General features: G+C 38.8%; 1 protein-coding gene across 3 annotated transcripts in view; it reads right to left on the reverse strand.

Moving 5' to 3' along the window:
* Nucleotides 1–19064, reverse strand: part of kcnn2 (potassium calcium-activated channel subfamily N member 2) — a 43273-nt gene extending 24209 nt beyond the window's left edge. The window contains exons 1-2 of one of the 3 annotated variants that reach the window (XM_087791254.1): nucleotides 18217–19064; nucleotides 17307–17402 (exon numbers count right to left, since the gene is read on the reverse strand). In XM_087791254.1, coding sequence (XP_087647380.1) covers nucleotides 17307–17402; nucleotides 18217–19005 — 885 coding nt within the window. In that variant the 5' untranslated portion in view covers nucleotides 19006–19064. The remainder of the gene's footprint in view (nucleotides 1–17306; nucleotides 17403–18216) is intronic. The other 2 variants (XM_087791255.1, XM_087791256.1) reach the window with 2 other exon arrangements.
* Nucleotides 19065–19343: the final 279 nt, after the last annotated feature.

The following is a 19343-nucleotide window of genomic DNA, read 5'->3' on the forward strand; positions in this document are numbered from 1 at the left end:
CCTTACCTAAAAGGTGACATATCCAGGTAAAAAAGTACATACCAAAGAAGAAACTTGAATCTGTCGTAAGTGTGGTTCACGTCAAACATGTCGAAAGTAGTGGACACCAGCGTCATCTGACTTCATCAGAACTACATCAATTATCGACATCATAGCCAACTTATAGTTGCTGTTATTTTCTACCCAAAATACCTGTTATATTGGGATTGTAACAGGAAGGATCTTTCCTGGAGGCAAGTGGTTGAAACCAAATAAAAAAGATTGTTTCTGGTGAGCTTTGAAATCCACTTATTAATTTCCATTAGCTTTTAAGTTAGCTTTTACGCTAACTAGTGCAATAACTAGTGACTGTGGTGAATCTAAATTATTTGTAGGTGGAAGAAAGCAAATCATCAAACAAGGAGAGAAGCGTTAAGATGCCAAAATCCATTGATGGTGTGAATCTCACGAAAGGCGAGAGAACCTTTTGTTTCAAGGACTTTGCGCCACCTGTCTGGGGGAATTTTATCTATAATATTACTTTTAATTTGACTTCAAATTCTTTTAAAAAACTGAGACTTGCACTTATTTTTTTGTGTTTTATCTTTATATTAGCCTTTATGTGGATCGGCGACATAGTTGTGTCCTTGAGCAAGACCTCAAAGTGAGCTGGTGCACTGCGTCGCTGCCTACTGCCATCAGAGTGTGATTAGGTGTGTAAATGGTTAAAAATGGTTATAGGTCACTTTGAAAAAAGCATCTCATAAATACATTAATGTAAATGCAAGGTGTCGCACCTACTTCTGCTATCACTGCACATACATAAAAACATGCATGTGCTCGCATGTCGACCCGTGTACGGTTACTTTATGCTCTTGTCTTTCCTTGACAGCTGCACAGCTTCTTATGTATTACCTACATGTGCATCCTACACTCTTCTCATGTTCTTGTCTAGGTTTCTGTGAGGCATGTAAAACAACATGGGGTCAGCTTCCTGATACCATATAAATGAAGTTTTATTGTTACATGTTCACGAACACTCTCTCTCACTCAGTCAGGTCATGTTCCTCGAACAGTCAGTATATTTGTTTTTATCTCTGATCCAAGAAGCTTGTGGGAATCTACAGAATGTATTGTTGGAAACTACATTATAAAAGTTAGATATTAATATACTGGTCATACTTTTGCGTTTTTATTCATCTCATTTGATTCTATCAAGGGCAGTAAAAGGGCACTTGTCTCAACATTAAACAATCAAATAAAAGGGAGATACTCGTCTCTGAACTTATCAGCAGCTTCTGTTGAAACTGCCGACTGAAGCTATAAAAGAAGTTGTGCGTTGGAGAAATTAAAAGTATGAAAAATAGTACTGAAAATAAATTGAACAATTTCAGAAAAAATATTAGCAGTTGAGATTAAACCTAATTTACATTAACACTGCCTTTGTTATTTATGCAAATACGGAAACAATAATATGATAAAATGATGAAGATAAAGAGAAATCTTTTCTTTGTTAATACTATTCAAAACCAAATATTAGCTGAGAAGAAGTCAATTTAAAAGTGTGACCCGACATAACTGCAGGTTGCCTTCCATTACATCATCAACTAAATATCTGTTAGATATTAATTATCCAACACATTTTGCATTAATGTGATTAAGATGACATTTTTCCTCTCACAGTGTCAGGGTTAGAACTAGAACCATCTCGAAGAAACGTTGAACATTTTCTGCTGCTCTTAACTTTGCACCCCTGACTTGATATAAAATGATAGAGTGGATTTGACAAGTGAGAACTTGACTCGAAAGTCAAACACAGCTGGGATGAGAAGCATAAAAAATGGAATAGAAGAGTGAGTCAGGGAGTGAGACATTTCATGAACAGATCGTCCAATAAGGGCAATTAAAAAATAAAAAAGATCAACTAATAAACAAGCACTTTCTTCAGAGAGCTGATAAATGAACAATTCTACAGTCTGACCTCTCTGGCGCCCTCGTCTGGACAGGGCAACACTGATGCATCAATAATACTTAAATAATAATAATAATAATAATAATAATCTCTATTTATATAGCACCTTTCTAGACCAGGGTCACAAAGCGCTTTGACAGCCATTCACACATACTGATGGGAGTATGTACAGATGTGTTGGTTTATGTGCGTCTTAAATAGATGTTGCACCTTCATTAATAGCAATACAAGAAAATGTTGGTGTGGTACAGGTACAACCGATGTAAAGATGCAGGCGTTATAGCAGCAGTGTCACAGCAATGTTTTATTGTTTTTTTTTTCAAAAAACAAGAACAATGTGTACATATATAAAATAAAATGATAAAAAATAAATAAAAGTAAGACACAATAATACCTCTAGTGTCACTGCCTTATTCTGGTGTCTTTTCTTGTAGTTTGATGAAAATGATCTTCATATCATCAATGCTGGAAGTCTCCACCTCCAAGGGGCTCATTGTATAAACAAAGCATGGATTAAAGCTGGCTGGAGGAGGAGTGAAGCCATTATAACTCAGACCTGAACTAAATGTAATCAGTCTGGCTCATCATTCTTTATGTGTGTGGTATTATTCACTACTTACATTGAAATCCTGAACATATTCATTGATTATTAATATCACAAACCAATATTCTCAAATCATTTAATTTGATAAAGAGTCATTTACTAGGGGAGTAAGAAAATGTTGATACACTCAATAAAGATATTTTTTGGGCAACAATATAGATATTCAACCAAACTATATCAATTATAATTAAACAATGACAGCACATTATATTGTTTATGGTTTATACTTTAATTATGTGTGTATATAATACAACATTGTTTTTTATCTTCAACTAAAATGTAATTATTCAGTGTTTGTTCATTTTTTTGTGTCGCAATTAAACTCCAGGTGCACGTCTTCAGCAGCTAAAGGAACACTTGCATCCTGCCATTTTCCCATCGATGATCGACTGAGCACGAGAGGATACAGTCGACTCCAGCAGCTTTTAAAGCTGATGTTTAGATATTTCGATTTAAAAACTATCAAAAGTAGTTACGACTTCGTCAAGAGTCATGTGGTAAATTCAGCAACAAGAGTCAAGTATTGGGACAATACTAGTAAGATATCCTTGACCCTACAGTCATTTATCGTAACATGAACATAATTGATGAAAACCTTCCTTCAGTCAAAACTAAGTTCAAACACGTGCAAAGGTTAGAAATGACATCTTCTGAATTATTAAACTCGTACCTGAGGGTCCAACCTCAAGACTTGCCGCCTCCCACTGGTCCCCCAAATTCACTTCAAGATTCTCATTATGGTAATAAAAAAAACGTGAAGCGCTAATGGGATCACGGACCCCGACTGTAAATTTAGCAGAGAGGCTAAAATTAAACCGTGGGTCACACACTTGTCCCACACTTGAACATGAAGGCTCTGTATATATTTTTGTCACTCTCAAGGACGAAGAGAAAATCAATAATGCGGCAGAGGTTAGACGCCACTTTTTTGCTCGCCGACATACACGGATGCTCCGCCACGTCTGACGGCTTCCTCGGCCTCTCGACACCACCGCTTCACTTCCGCGCACAAAAGCGCTAAACGCTCGCAACAACAACAACAACAACAACAAACAGCGTTCGCTCATTCGAGCTCTAAATATCAACTGTCACGCGTCTGAAACATCATCACAACAAACGAAAACACAGGTGTGTGTGCGAGCAAACCGTCCAACAAAGGCTGTCGTCTATATTTAGTTAAAGGCCACAATCAAAGTCGCACAAACGCAGAACAAGCCCACAAATTAAATTTTCAGAGGCAATTGTTCATATCAATCGAGTGACACCGAGCTCTTTGAACGAACTGACATCTGTCGGGGAAGTGTGTAACTCTAACCACAGCTTGTCTTGTCCGCCTTTCCAAGTGAGTGTAATGTAACACAACTGCTGCTTCACGCTCCACACCTGATCCCTTTTTGTTTCTCCCTGAAAAGTTCAACTCTGCCTCCGACCAACTGTGTTTTAAGGGAGATTTGGGGCGGCAAAACTGTGGCGTGAGAGGCGTTTACAGAGTTTGTTACCTCAAAACAATGTCATAAAAAATTCAAAGTAGCCTGCATAAGGAAAGCCCACTTGTTGGCTAAAGGCAATTATGGTAATGGATGACCTGAAATACAACACTCAAGGGCCCTTTAGCTCACAGCATCAAATATTCCAGGCCGGCGGCAGAAACAACACGGTTATGACAGCGAGGTGAGACGATTAATACTTTAACTGTTTGTGTGCGAGTCGGTTACAACGCAAACCACTCAGATAAAGAATTGAATGAAAGAGTTTCCTAGAAAAAAACGTGTTTTTTGAATAAAACGAAACACAATCATTGGATTGATGTGGTTGATTTTCTTCACTTCAAATACAGTAGATGAATCAAAAAGTTGTTCAAGCCAGAATATCCTCATCAAGTATTCTTAAGAGAAATCATAAATGGAGCAACATCTGCTCGACGCCGAAGGTCGGGCAATCAGAGCCCATTTTCAAGGCCAAACTCATGTAAATTTAAAGAATTCAAGCAGCACTTTACTTACAAAAAACTGCTCCGAGATGACAGTTGTGCCGCTGCCCTGGAAATACTGGGGAAAAAATGTCTTCATATTTCTTCAAAAATTGAATTAATAGTTCAGTTTTCTTCGCCTCTTGTTGTAGCTACAGGCTGAAATAAGACTTTTTTGGACAAATTTTATGTCCAACACTGAAATAGGTCGAGGCTACGAACAGGGAGATAGAAAAATGAACTAGTTTTTTGGGTTTCTTTCCATTTTAGCATCGATCATCCATGATTATTTAGGTTATTTACAAAACCTGTTCCTTTTTCTGTATAAGGTTTAAAATTTAAAAAGGGTCAAAACTTTTAAGTATTTGTTACAAATTACACAATAAACATTATCATTGAAGTCCATTTTTAGAAAAGACAAGAACAATCTTCTCATGATAGAATTAGAAATATATTCATCCTTAATTCTCGTTGTTTTTTTTAACCAAATCTTTATAAATTTAATTAAGAAAAAATTATCTTCATCCTTAACTATATATATACAAATTTAAAGTGCCATTTCTTACAGAAAAATCATAATTTGTCCAACAGTTTTAAACCTTGTAACGCCAACATGTTCTGGCTAAAACCAAGACTTTGTTAAAGCAACAGATGACTCAAAGCCTTGCAGGAGCCGAGGCCTTAAGCAACAAGGTTTCCACATAATATTTAACAGCACCTTTTCTTCTTGTTATTTTTGTAAATATGTTAGTGTATATATTTAATATAGGGCAGATTTTTATTCTATTCTATTTAGATTTTTTTCATTTTATTTTTATTTCTGGGTGTTTTTAATTTTTTGTATATTGCTGTTTAAACCGAATTTCCCCTCGCGGGACAAATAAAGGATTCTGATTCTGATTCCACATGATTTGATATTCTGTATTTACCATAACTTAACAGAAACCCTTGTTTTACTGTAATGCTAATTCAGCAAAGCTAAATGCTACACTTACTAGCTTAGCTTTTACTAACCCATTACACTGCATATTTTCATATTTTGAAGATAAGAATCTAAATTCTATGAATGAAATATCCAACCCAATATTTAATTATGATGTTTGAAATTAATGTTTTGAAATATTCTATTCATTATGTATCAAATTAGGCGCTTATTATCCGTTCTCCGTTAAGATGAATTCCTCAACTCTATGTAAATGACACACTAGACACAATAAAATAATGATTAATCATTCATATTGATTTATGCTTGAGGTGGGTAACTCTGTATTGCAAGTTTTCAAAGTAAATGTCTTAACACACTATATTGTTTTGACTTTACACGTATTTGGTGAAACTTGCCTTGAAACTTGAGACAATTAGCGTTAAAGACTTCTTTAAGTACTTCTGTAATTGATTTTAATTCCACTGCAGGACTCAGCGAACAAAAGGTTCTAATTATAGCCATGACTCATCGTGGAAAAAAAAAGCGAACACTGTTACCCGTGTCCTGAGTTCACTCTGCTGCCCACGGCTGACCCTGGTCCAGAGCGAAGGCTCCCCGAGGAGCTCACCTGTGGAGCCAGCTGGGTTGGTTACTGGTTTCAGCCAGCTCAATATAACTAATGGAGTCCAGCTCAATATTTAATCTGTGTAATGTGGAGATGGGAACATATATCTTGTCACTGAGAATGAAATCGCTCAATCTCATTAGTCAATTAGGTTGAGAGGTTTAGCCCAATTAGACATTAATGCAATGCTTTATTTATGATATCAAAGCGAGCCACTAAGAGGCCACTTTGCTGAGTAAATCTGGAGCTGCGCTGACTTGACTTGGCTTTTGTGTTTGGAAATCTTACATACGCATAAAACACTCTCGGACTCCGGCAAATAAAAGAAAATAACTCTTTCTTTTAATCAGCTAAAACCTCGCGCTTGTTTGGTTTCCTCCTTGTGGTGAACGGCATCAATAAGTCTGGCCTCACTGGGAGCTAAAGTGTCCCTTAAAAGCCTGCATGCTCAGCAAAAACATTGAGGTCAGCAGCCAGTGCTGGTTATCCGACTCCCGTCTGGGGTGTCAGGTAAAAGATTTCACTGTGACAAACGCAGTCTCCTGCAGTAACACCAGACCTGCGACGCGTCGCCGACGTCTGGTGCAAAGTTCTGTTGTGATTCCGTCGCTTCAGCAGAATCCAGAAACATCTGCGAGGGCTTTTTATCTCAGCGCCGCGCATCAAACAAAGACACGCTGAGAGCGAGAAGCACTTTCACGTGAAAAGTGGAGCAGAGTCTTCAAACACGACCGGAGCTCCACCACGAGCCTCTGCAGCAACACTATTGCAGAGCCTCCTGAGCACCGGCAATTAGTTCTTTTGTCTAAGTTAGCACTTTAGCCTGGTTAGCACTTCAGCTAAATTAGCAAGTCGGCTACTTTGGTTGATTGAGCCAAGTTAGCCGTTCAGCAATATCAGAGCTCAATAAGTACCTTTAACCATTACTAGCTTTTAGCTAAAACAATTTAACCATATTAGGATTGAAGCTAAATTAGCACTTAAGATATATTATTGCTTCGGAAAGTAAGCAACCACTGTTTGTGTTGTTGTGTCACCAAGCAAGACATTGAAGCCTCCCTATGATGAGCCGGCACACTGCGTCACAGCCTACTCCCACCAGTGGGTAAATATGTTGGCCTAGTGTTAAGTGCTGAACAAGCAGAAAGAACAGTACAGAGAATTTACTATATACTAGGGTGAAGCGATCTGATCCTGGAATTAGATATCGTTTCGATCCAGTCTCCCAAATTAGGAATTTGTATCGGTAAAAAAAAGAAAAAGTTCCACTCCAGGGATCCGATCTAGGCGACGTAACTACGTTAGCGCTGACATTTTAAAATGATCAGAGTCACTGCACTGTTTGGAAGAGAAATCATGCCACAACTTAATGAAGCATCTTAAGAAGCATCACGCCAAAGAATACAAAACAAATATGTTAACTCGCCGACTATTCTGGAGAAACAAGAGAATCTTTCAGAACGTATGAAAGCGTAAAAACTAATGGAAAACGTGCTTCAGTTGGACGGACAGTACTTCAAGTGGTTCGAAATGAGGGGTTTTGTCGGCTATTTAGAAACACAGTATTGTCTGCCCTTCCATAAATATAGTTTATACACAGTACAGGCCAAAAGTTTGGACACACCTAATGGGCTAATTCAAAGTTTTTAGCAATTATCTGGTCTGGCCTTTGTTTCTTAAAGTAATGACGTTCACAAATTTCTCTTAATTACGATCCGATCGGTTCTATTCTAACAGTCGCTGCGTTTCAACCTGACAACAACACAACTCATGCCCCAACTGCAGGCAATACACCCGACTACTTTAAAGAACCTTGAATATAAGACACGTTTTCAGTTATTTCAAATGTGTTTGTCGAGTACAGAGTGTTAATGCCTTCAGTGATAATCTACAATCTAAATAGTCATGAACAGTTGGTGTGTCCAAACCTATGGTCTGTACTGTAGATAATAAATACCATTAGTGTTATACCCCTACATGGGTTGCACTGTGTTCCTCCCAAAACAAAGTTTGAACACTTAAATAAAAAAAAGATTAACTTTTCACTTCCTTATGTATTCATTTTTGTTTTTGATCAAAGCATGACCAGTGTTAGCTCACTGTAGGCAAAGAAAGTTGTTGGGATTGTCTATACTTAAAACCCAGGTATGGGTATCAAGACAGTAAAAGTGGGATCAGTCCATCCCTACCATCCCCACCTACAGCGGCAGAACACGTCCCGGCTCTTGGCTCCGACTCGAACAATGACGAGTCAAAGTCACGCTACAAACTCCGGTGTCTCCATCTCCACTTGTTTAGTACAATAAGTCGTCGCCTGCCAACACGTCGACCTCAAACCCAATGAAAAGTCTAAAAATTCCTCTGGCCGGTCTCCAGCTGTCAACAACGCGCAGCAGGACTTCATCAGTCGTGTCAAGGAGACGAGGAAAAAAAACCTCCACATCAGCAGGACGGATGTTGTTTTAATAATTGCAGATGACAAAAACATTTGCACGGAGAAGAATCCTGGGAGTGTTGCTGTTGCAGCAGCTGTGGGCGACAGCAGGTGTGTGTGTGTGTGTGTGTGTGTGTGTGTGAGACGACCTGCCTGAGAACCTTCCTGCTCGACTCCTGAGGAGGCAGTTCATGATCTTCACCGTTCTTGACAAGTGAATCCGTTTTAAGGGTTTAAAAGTGGAAGGAAATATTTCATGATGGCGACTTGGACCTCTGCATCTGACAGGCGACTGTGGGAAGACTGAGACGTACATCAATTATACATCACACAGAGATTTCTCTACGTGAAGACTGGGACTTTATTTGGCTTTAAAATGTGTCTCTTAATGAGTTTACAAATCGTACTATTTGCACGTCATTAAAAAAAACTATTCCTTTTTTTTTTTTTGACAGCCTTCGTCACTGAGACTAACAAACTGCTGGTGACAGAAAACCAAGAAAAAAATATTTTAATGTATAGCTAAACTGTTTTTCTCTGTACTGTCAACACCACCAAAATAAATTCCTGTGTAGTGTTTACCACACTGGCAATAAACGTGTTCTCGTTCTCCCTCATCCTCATTATTCCGAGGCAGTTCCCAGACTCCATACGAATGAAATGAGCTTCCTCTCTGCAGCGACTATTTAACTAGAAAATATTTCTTTCTTGATGATAGAACTACGAGAGATGTGAGTCCAGAACAACTGCTAGTGTGTACAACAATGTCAATTTGTAACGCATTATTTATTAGTTAAATTACAATACAACTGTCTTTTAATTATAAGGCGTTATACTATTTCTATGTTAATTTTGCATTTCTTTAACAAAAATATTTTTTACCGTTTTATTCAAATACAGCTATATCGTGCAGCATTCATGGTTCACAGCACAATAATATTTTAATATAGATATACTCCTACTATGAATAACACCTAAAGTAAAATAACTAAAACTCATTAGCACTGTTTATTTCAACACTAATTCTGGCCTCAAATGACAGAGGAGTAAATTTGGATAGTGAGGATAAGCGAAAAAAAAAGAAAAAAGACCTAATATAACAAAACCCTTTTTACAATTCACCCGTTTCTCTTCAGAAGTGACAGTTACTGCTTCATTAAAAATGAAAGATTAGTCCTTATATTCGGAGGAAAAGTAAAACTAAAGACCAAAAAAAAGATTATACGTCATATTTTATTGAGACAAAAATACACTTGAAGTGATTTAAATTAAATTAAAGGTATTTGGTCTATTTTCAGACTTGAGACAAATATATGTAGATGTTCAAATGTAGCATTCAGCTAATTCTGTTGCTAAAACTTTCTTCTTCAGTCTCGATACACGAAAAATACTAGAAGAACCTAACAGATTACATTTTTTTTCATCTTGACACATATAGTAACTTTGTTAAGGGTGATATTCAGAGAGAATCTCTTGAATCTTAGTTGCAACTTTTACAAATTCTTGACAACCCTTGTAATGTTCACATGGTATACAGAAATTCAACATCTGCACAGCTTTTTTTTTTAAATCATTGGCTTCTCTTGTGTATCAAATTTGTATGTAGAAAAACAACTAAATATCTAAATAAAGGAATAAAAACTATCGCACTCCTTCGCCTTCTCAGGCCCTGGTTTAATTCCAGCTCCTAGTGTTGACTTCTTAATGTAGTTATTTGCTTCTTTTTTTTTTACATTCTAAATGAGCTCCTTGACAGAGGTTTGTGCCATCTCAGAGCTTATCTAGTTCTACTGGTTCCATCTCCTGTTCACACCTGATCAATGATGCAGGTGGACAACATACCTCACGAGGCACTCATCGACCACCTTAAAGTTGTGCAAAACCAAAAAAAAAAAAAAACAGACCCAATCAATAACACTAAATAAAATAGAAAGTATTGTGTCACTAATTTAAACTTTAGAGCCCACAAACAAGCCAATGAATGAAGATATAAATGGTGATGATTCTAAGAAGTTTGCAGAAGAGAGTCAGTGAAGAGGTCACTTCAGGACAAACATCATCAGCTACAGTCATCAACCGACACAAATTTAGTGTGAAAGTGGAAGCTCCTGCAGAGAAAACACACAGTCCTGCTGCTGAAGAAACATCAGTTGTTTCCAGTGGAGTTTGTTTGAGAAACTCCACTGGTTTGTCTCTTTGTTTCTTAGATGAAAAATTAATTGAATCACCTTTTGTTTGTACAGTATGAGCAACAGAACCATCTCCATATCTAATTGTGAATCTGTTGCTTTGGTGGGAAAAACATATATATTTTTTTTAAATAGTTTTCTGTTAAGAAAAATGAATAGTTGTATTAATGGAATTTGTCCTCTGCAAATGTCCGGTGGGTTAGTGTGCAGGGCATGTCATCCGTTCATCGTATCCAGCACCTGGCGTGGCGCAGGATGCTGGAGCAAATCCCGACTGACATCAGGGAAAAAGGGTTTACCCTTGACAGCCTGCCAGTCTAGCGCCGTGCTCAGAGAGACAACCACTCACTCACATTCACTTTTATAGACAATTACACTTGCGCGCCTGGTTTTGTTTTTTGCACTGCGGGAGGAGAGCCGAGTGCTCGGAGAAAACACCCCGACCATCCCCGGGTAACTCTCTTGCACTTTCATATTCCATCACTTTTAATCAATGTAAATATCAACAAGTGGGCAGAAATTGTTGCAGCTGTTTGGAGATTGTTTGCACTCGCGAACATTGATTACAGTCATAGCTGCATTGCAGTGGTCGTAAAAGATCTTTTGTTAATGTTGGAGTGAAAACTGGGGAAGCTTTGAGCGTTCTCTGTGTACGTGTTGATGTTTGCTGGAAGAAAGTCACGCCTGTTGGTCCAAAGCATTTAGAAGCAGGAATATGATAGTTATTAGATGTAAAGATCATTTATATCCATGCTTTAGTTTCTTGCCTAAAACTACTTAGTAATAGAAATTAAATTAAATATAGTAGTCACTCATGGCTAGGGGGCCAAACTAAGCCTGCCATTTCATTTTATGTGGACCCTGAAGAGCTTTAAACACATTAATTTGTTAACAGATATATGGTACCTTAAAATATATGATCCCCTGAGACCAGTCTCTTCTGCCTCGAGTCAAAAACAGACGTTTGGTGTCAAATGACTTAAAGGAAAAGTCGTGTCACACTCCGGTTGAAAAGTGCCAGTTAGACACTGCAAGGAGGGGCGTTAAAAAAGGAACGGTTATTTTTTTCTTTTGTATAAACAACATCTGTCATACATTACCCACTTGAAAGGGTTTCATTAGACCTAAAACCGGTGAGTATCATGCGACTAATAGACAGAAAAAGCTGTTTTTGTCAACACAATGTCAAGTCTATTGTTGCAAGACATGGAAAAAAATGTATATATAAGCTCTTTAATTAAACTCTTAATGATCTTTTTTTTTCTTTTTAACGTTGCATTTGTTAAAACAACATGTAGCTTTAGTTGTTCCAGACATTAAAATCAACAAAACAGTTGTTTAATCATTTCTATATGACTGTGTGTATCTTGGATTCAGGATGGGTATTGTTTAGGTGGAAAAATAGTACTTTTGAAACAGCAGTTTAACTGTGTGTAAAAATTAAATGCAATTGTTTCCCAATTATATATTTAATTCAAAAATAAAATGTTTCTGAAATGTTTACACACCTTAATTTCGCTTTCAAATGTCACTCTATGTAAATTCTGTCAGTATTATTATGGGTTAAATTATGTATTTATGAGAAGGTGTTCATGACAATGAGCAGATGCTGCCAATCCCCGATTCTGATTATTTCATCTTCACATACAAGATCCTGAAGATTGAAACAACATTTGTTTATTATTTCCTTTATATTTTAACTATTATATTTATTTCATTGAAATTATAAATTAGTTTTATTCTTTGTATAACATATGGTTTGCCTTTGATGGATCATGTTTTCACAAACGTAGAAGTCCAGCTAGTGAAACTACCACTTGAAACATCTTGTCAATGTAAAGGGAGGCAACGATGATCGAGACAATAAAAATGAAGTCAAGAGATGTAATTTCATGACACGCACTAAGGTCTGGTGCTTCCCTCCACACTTGATCTCACTCGGATTACTGCTCGTGTCAGGCGGCAGCAAAGACTAACCAGGTCATAATAGAGGAACGTCCACGGCTCTGGAGGCTCCTGAACTAGTCCAAGTTAAATCCTTAAGACAGAGGAGAGGTGAATCCAAATTGTACATGAGACTGACTTTTCTCTTCTGAATGAGACCGAGAGGGATGAGAGGAGCGAACGCTTGAATCACCTTTCAAGTACATTAAGAGAGAATCAGAGTTCGCGAGCGGAGCTAAAGAGGCAGGACGATGAGTCCTCATCTTGTGCATTAATAAACTATTGGATTGCAAAACGATCAATACGCAGAAGAGCTCTCTGGCGAAAGGTGCTTTCAGTTAAACAACTCTTGGGTCAGATTGGTTCTTCGGGTCAGAGAAAGAGAAGCAGCGGCGAGAAGATTTGTGATCATTAAGAACGTCCACTCGAATAATTATCATCAACAGTCGCACCATCCTTGTCACACACTGTGCAGGAACAACACGTTTGCACTAATGTTTTTTTTTAATAAGCTTAATCCTGTTGCCAGGACGACATCTACATAGTGGACGAATACATTTGCCGTTTCAAAACTACTACTTCTCGTCCTCATCTCCCATAAAGTCGAAAAAATGCTGAGCAGAGAGCAAAATAAATCTATGTGCTGAGGCGAAGGGGGGGAAAGAATTACATAATTCATCAGTGAAGCGTTCCCTCCAGAGAAAGTAGGAGCTCACAAAAGTGCACTTTCTTTGCATTATCAGGGCAAAGATAATGGAATATTTACAACTATAAAGATGTTCTCTTCTCCGTGCAGAACCATGTCTTTTATCCCTCAGACGCTTAATTTATGGAGAATAAAATATACAAATTAAACTTTTTTTCTTCTTCACTTTTCCCTCTTGACAACTTCCACTCTACTCAAAAGTACATGTAAATCAGGGCGGCAAACTCAATCACAAAAGTGGTCAAAATGTTTTAAAAACTTCACCAGCTACAAACGGATAAGAAACTAAAATAACAGTCACAGGGTATAATAGTATTGTGAACATCCTGTGGTGAGGTATCCATTGTCCAATAACAGACAATAAGTGAAAGACTACTACGACAAGACTAAAAAAAATATCCTTGATACTAACACATTTTTCTTCCTGTGATTCATCAAACTCATTCGTAAACTTTAATGTTTGCTCTTTGTAATCTTGTGAGAAAGAGAATGATTGAACAATATATTCTTGTCGTGGGTCACGATAACAAAGAGATAAAGTATTTGCTGTACTTAAAATAACTTGACAACTGTATGTACGAAGAGCTTTTGTAGGCTTCATGATTTTTTTTTAGCATCTAATACCCTCCAATATGGACCAAAAAACATTTTCAAGTACATTTTATTTTAATAATATCATAGTTGTATAACATTTTGTTACTATTAAGAAAGTTTTTTTCGACATTTTAAACCTTAATGACTCGAGAGGCGAGTTAAATCCCTCGTACGACTATGTTTTATGAGCAAAATATTGGCAAGAGACAAAAGAAAATAATGACTGAAGTTGACAAAACTGTCCCCAATGACAGTGAAACACATAGTTGCTGCAAAAAACATCCTCCAGCTATTTTAGTAAAACAATACGAGTGAAAAACATATAAACAATAAACGGTGATAATTTCCACTCCAATGTTTTTATGATATTGATCCACAGTTTTCTACTGATACAATACAAAACTCCTCTGAACTTTACTAAATAAAACATAAACCACCTTGTTTTTAAAAGCCATCTTAAACAATTATGACCCAATAAAAGGGACACGATCCAATAACTGTCCAAAGAACAAACAAAGAAAAGACATTGAGCATAAACCGTGAGAAAATTGAAGAAATCAAGCGTTAAATATCACTAATATGACTCAGTGAGAAGGGAAATTACAAGAGGAAGCTGCTGAACAAGCGTTTGATATTACTCACAAATAACAGCTTACATTATTTAGCGTCCCAAGTAATCTATAAGCAGGAGGAGGAGAAAAGGCTGGCTTTATGAATTGAATAATTTACACAGGATTAGAAGAAAAGGGTGTGGAGGTGTCGCGAGGGGATGAATGTGATACGTTCCTGCAAACATATGTTTTCCCATTTCTAAACAGCTACAGGGGAGCGTCAGAGGGGGAAATGGAAACAACAACTCATTTCTGTGTTGAAATATGGTAATTGTGTCTGCGGAGCTCAGACATAAACACAGGTTTTACAATCAGGCTGAAGGCAGCGAGAGGTTTTCCCATCCCGGCGTTTATAAGTACAGAGGCTGACGGATTTAACACCACCGCTAATACAAATGCTACCTCTTCATCCACATCTAATACTTCCTATTGTAAAACTGGAATCAAACAAGTCCCCCTCGCAGAGCTCATCCAATTCAGCTTAAGGCTGACAAAGTGAAGTAAGAAAAAAAACCATTAACGTGATTAAACACGCCACAATTCAAGGAGCACGAAAATGCAGGGACGCGGCTTTTTTTTTTTATTTTATTGAGGGAGGTTTTCCTGCTTTGAGCTTGATTTGGTTAGAGAGAAAAGAAAAGGCTGGACACATGAGAGGTTCTATCAATATACGCCAGAGAGAGAGCTCACATTCATTTTGGGGCGAAAAAAACCGCTGAGCTCAAGGAGAAGTGTAGGTAACGCAACAATGCTCCCCGTCAAGGTCATAAAACTGTCCCCCCCGCCCCCCGCTGGGACGTCTCAGGGGGGCCGCGATCTATATCCATTCAGGGAACCCTTCAGAGTCCTTAAATCTTATCAGAACGCATAATTAACACTTAATGCGACTTTAAGCGACATCGAGATCCACTAATGCCCACAAAAGGCTGCAGAGAGTTTCAGAGCCGAGCTTATGTAAAACATTCAGGACCCCCCGGGTCCCCACATTGATTTATCTTGGTTTTTTGTGGATTAAAGCGGCGACATGATCTGGGTTTTTAAAGCCACTGGGGAAAGAATGAACATGCCTGCGTAGGCTGTCAATCAATTAGTCGGATTAAAAGAACTGACAGTATTACTTAACAACTACATCAATGTCATGTTTGAGGACAAATGAGAGAAATTTAAAAGCGCTCTGGGAGTGCAAACCTCGGGCGACCCACTCATTTACGCCACTCTTTAAAACATCCATGGCCCCCAAATCGTAATCCATAAACAACAACAAGCTGCAATCATCTGAATCTAATCTCACTTTCAACATTTCCTGGGAGTTTTATGGAAATACAATGATCCAGTTTTTTCCACAAACAGTCACCTTCTTGGAGGATTAGATAACAGAGCGCCAACATATCAAACCAGGCTGGTGAAAAAGATTCTACAGCCACTACCAGATATTGTTCGCATGCATACTGTTCTTTATTTTGTGGTCAGAATAAAGTAATACCATTTTAAATTTAGTTCCCCAGTGATTGAGGATTATAGAAACCATGGGGAAGAAAAATATACTCCATTGTGAATTAAAAAACCCATAAAAGCTATGTTAATGACAGAAAAGTGATGCCGGAATAGATACAGAAATAGACAATATAATGATACTTATAAGTTACACTCTGGATTCACTGGTTTAGCCAGAGGAGACAAAATCAAACCATAGCTTTAAAGAAATGTATTTTTCTAATGTGTTGCAGAACTCCTGTTGTACTCTAATATGCCATTTAATTATTATTTTGTCTCACCATGTTTTATTTTTTAAAACACATATGCTGCAAACATGTCTAGGAATGTAACATTAGCTTCAATGCGTTAGAATGACATCCACAACACAAACACACATGCAGGCACAAAGTTGGATTCATATTTCAGAAAATACTGAATTTTATGATAATTTGAATGTAAATGTAAATGTGAAAAAAGGTTTGCTTCGCCAAATGAAGTCGTGTACATTAAACACCAAGATAGACAAATGTGTACTGTTGTTGAAAATTTAAAAAAAGTGAAACAAGTGTGGAAAGGGTGTTAAATAAATAAATTATTATAAATTATTATAAAAAACTAATTTACAGAAGGAAAGATTTGTTTGTTTTTTTAATTGTATACAGACAGCAGTTGCTAGAAGTAACAGTTAACAAAATGTACGTGTCAACTATTGTATCGCCAACATTTATTTCAGTACTTTTAACCCTCGTTTTATTACAGGGTCAAGGTGACCTGAAGGCCTGCGAACAAATGTGTTTGTGGTATCCCTTGTGTTGTCTCTGGGTGAAGGTGAACGACCTCCCCGGCTTCCATAAATACATACGGGGTAATTGAGGTCGTTGAATCCATTTATACGGAGGTTAATGTAAGCTCCTTGTGTTTGACATTATTTCTCAATAAACTCATTGAAGATAAAATGTACAACCATCAACCCCTCGATACTGATGTCCGTTATTCTAATTTTAATGATAATAATTCAATCATTATTGAAGCATGTTCATTTTTCTTGTACTTTGTTTAAAACAGGACAAAAACACATTTACATTTTTGAAATGTCCAGAGTATTCTAATTGTTTTGTGCTCATCCAACTCAACACCGGATAAATTGAAAGTACTGCATTTTTTCAGACCAACTGTCCACATGTGCGCCGTTAAGCCGGCGTGACAGCTTGACATTTACAGCCTCTTCCCTGTGGTAACATCAGCAGAAGAAAAGTGAGAGCGGAGTAACAACATTACCTGTATCTCTCTTGCATGGTAGATGATAATCAGCCCCAGGAGGATGATTGTAGAAAGGCTTATCAGGCATTTTAGAGCTAATGAATACAGGGACTCCTGGAAAAGAGCAACAACACTATAGCCAAACAACACACAACAACGAAAAACACACAAACAACAAACGTGGTAAAGGAATAGCACACACTAAGTTCAGGGGATGTGGAGAGAAGGGGCTACTTGATACCAGTGCGTTACAGCAGGAGTCATAAATCTCCAGAATCATCTCCATGCAAAGAAATACATTTTAGCATTATATTTAATTCATTAAAGTGTAAATATCTAATTTTCTGTGTGTATAATTGAGATTTAGTAACGCACACTTTCAAATATCTCTGTCTTAAGTGACATTTTAATTGATTATTGTCAGTGGATTTGATAATGGGAGCATAATAATATCAAACTTGTATAGGCTGCGACTCCTGCTGTCCTTCGATATTTTAGCTTGGTGAAAAAAATGGGATTTTTTGTACACTATCTCAATGTCATAAATGTATATTTTTTAATTCACCCATCCGTCAACTGCACCTTTCTTATATGACCGTCTTATCTAAGTTGGTGTTTGTACAGAATGTGTGTTTTATCCAATAAGATAAAGTGTAAAGTGAAATGTTCCTTCTTAACAAGTCAGTTCAAAGACTCAACTTGATATTTATCAAGTTATTTTTAACAAACACACAAAGTAGTGTTTTCTACAAGTATGAGTCAAAATGTAATACTTAAGTTGATCAGTCAAACTCTTAGCAACTCTCTTACCCGAGTGAGAGGGAAATATTTGAAAGACTTTTTGTATAGAAAATAGAGGTTCAGCTCTTAAGTTTTCCCAGCTTCCCAGGGTCACCCCGAAAGAGGGGCGAGAGGCGTAGATACGCACCTTTCCGTAGGCTCCCCAGGACAGTTCCGTCTCTATAACCATAACAACGATCCCAAACATCCCAAATATTAAAGCATAGTCGCTGAGCCGCTTCCTCTTCTCGAACAAGGCCCTCCGGTGTCCCAGCTTCTCCCCGATGTTCTGGTTCTTCTTCTTCCCAGATTTGCCCCCGCCGTGTCCTCCTCCTCCGCCTCCTCCTCCGTCCCCGGACGCGTACGGCATCAGGGTGCTGGAGTTGTTCTCCGGCTTGGATCCGCGGGACTCGGACGCGTCCGCGGCGGAGATGGGCTGCAGCGGCTGCGACTCGGAATCGAACTCGTGTATGTTTCTGCGGGACGAGCTCAAGTTGCTGAGCGGCCGCATGACGCCGCCGTTGAATCTGCAGCTGCTCATGGTGATGCTGTGGCTCCGGCCGCCGCCGCTGCTCCGGCCGCCGCCGCCGCCGCCGCTGCTGCCGCTGCCCGGGCTACTGGTGCTCCTGCTGCCGCCGCGCCGCTGCCGCTCCGGCCGCCGGGACGAACCATCGTGGCTCGGGGACGGGCTCAACTCGCTGTACCGGCCGCCGGGTCTGGAGGAGGACGTCGTCTCCGAGGGGGTCCGAAAAAAAGTTCCCGTCCCGCGGAAGACGAGGTTGTTCCTGCAGGTGTCGCAGGTGCAGCGGTGGTCGTGCCCGCCGTAGTGCTGCTGCTTCTTCAGCTGCTCCCGCCCGCCGTAGTGCTGCTGCTTCAGCTGCTGCTGCTGCTGCTGCTCCGGAAAGAAATGCTTCTGCAGATGTAATGGGCTTTCCATGTCAGGTGCTGCCGTTTAAAGCAGCAGTCGGGTACAACCCGGCGAGCCCCCCGACGAAGGGCGTTTTTTTTCTGGGGCGCTGACGGACCGCGGCGTTCGCTGGAGCCATTGTCGGCTCCGGTAGTTTTGTTTTTTTTTAGGCGCCGGTTCTGACGATTGGTCGGAGGTCACGAGACCTCGAACTTTGACCCCCCCAATTCGCCCCTCAAACACGGTTGGCCCTGCCCCATAGGTCATGTTGGGTGTTGTTTAAACGAACTTGTGAGGTAGTTTAGAAAATGTCTTTATTTGACATTTTAGGGTCATTTTTAGTGTTTATCAGCCTCAGGTAAAGGTGT

Source organism: Callionymus lyra, chromosome 5 (assembly GCF_982586985.1).
Source record: "Callionymus lyra chromosome 5, fCalLyr1.hap1.1, whole genome shotgun sequence".
Classification (NCBI taxonomy): domain Eukaryota; kingdom Metazoa; phylum Chordata; class Actinopteri; order Syngnathiformes; family Callionymidae; genus Callionymus; species Callionymus lyra.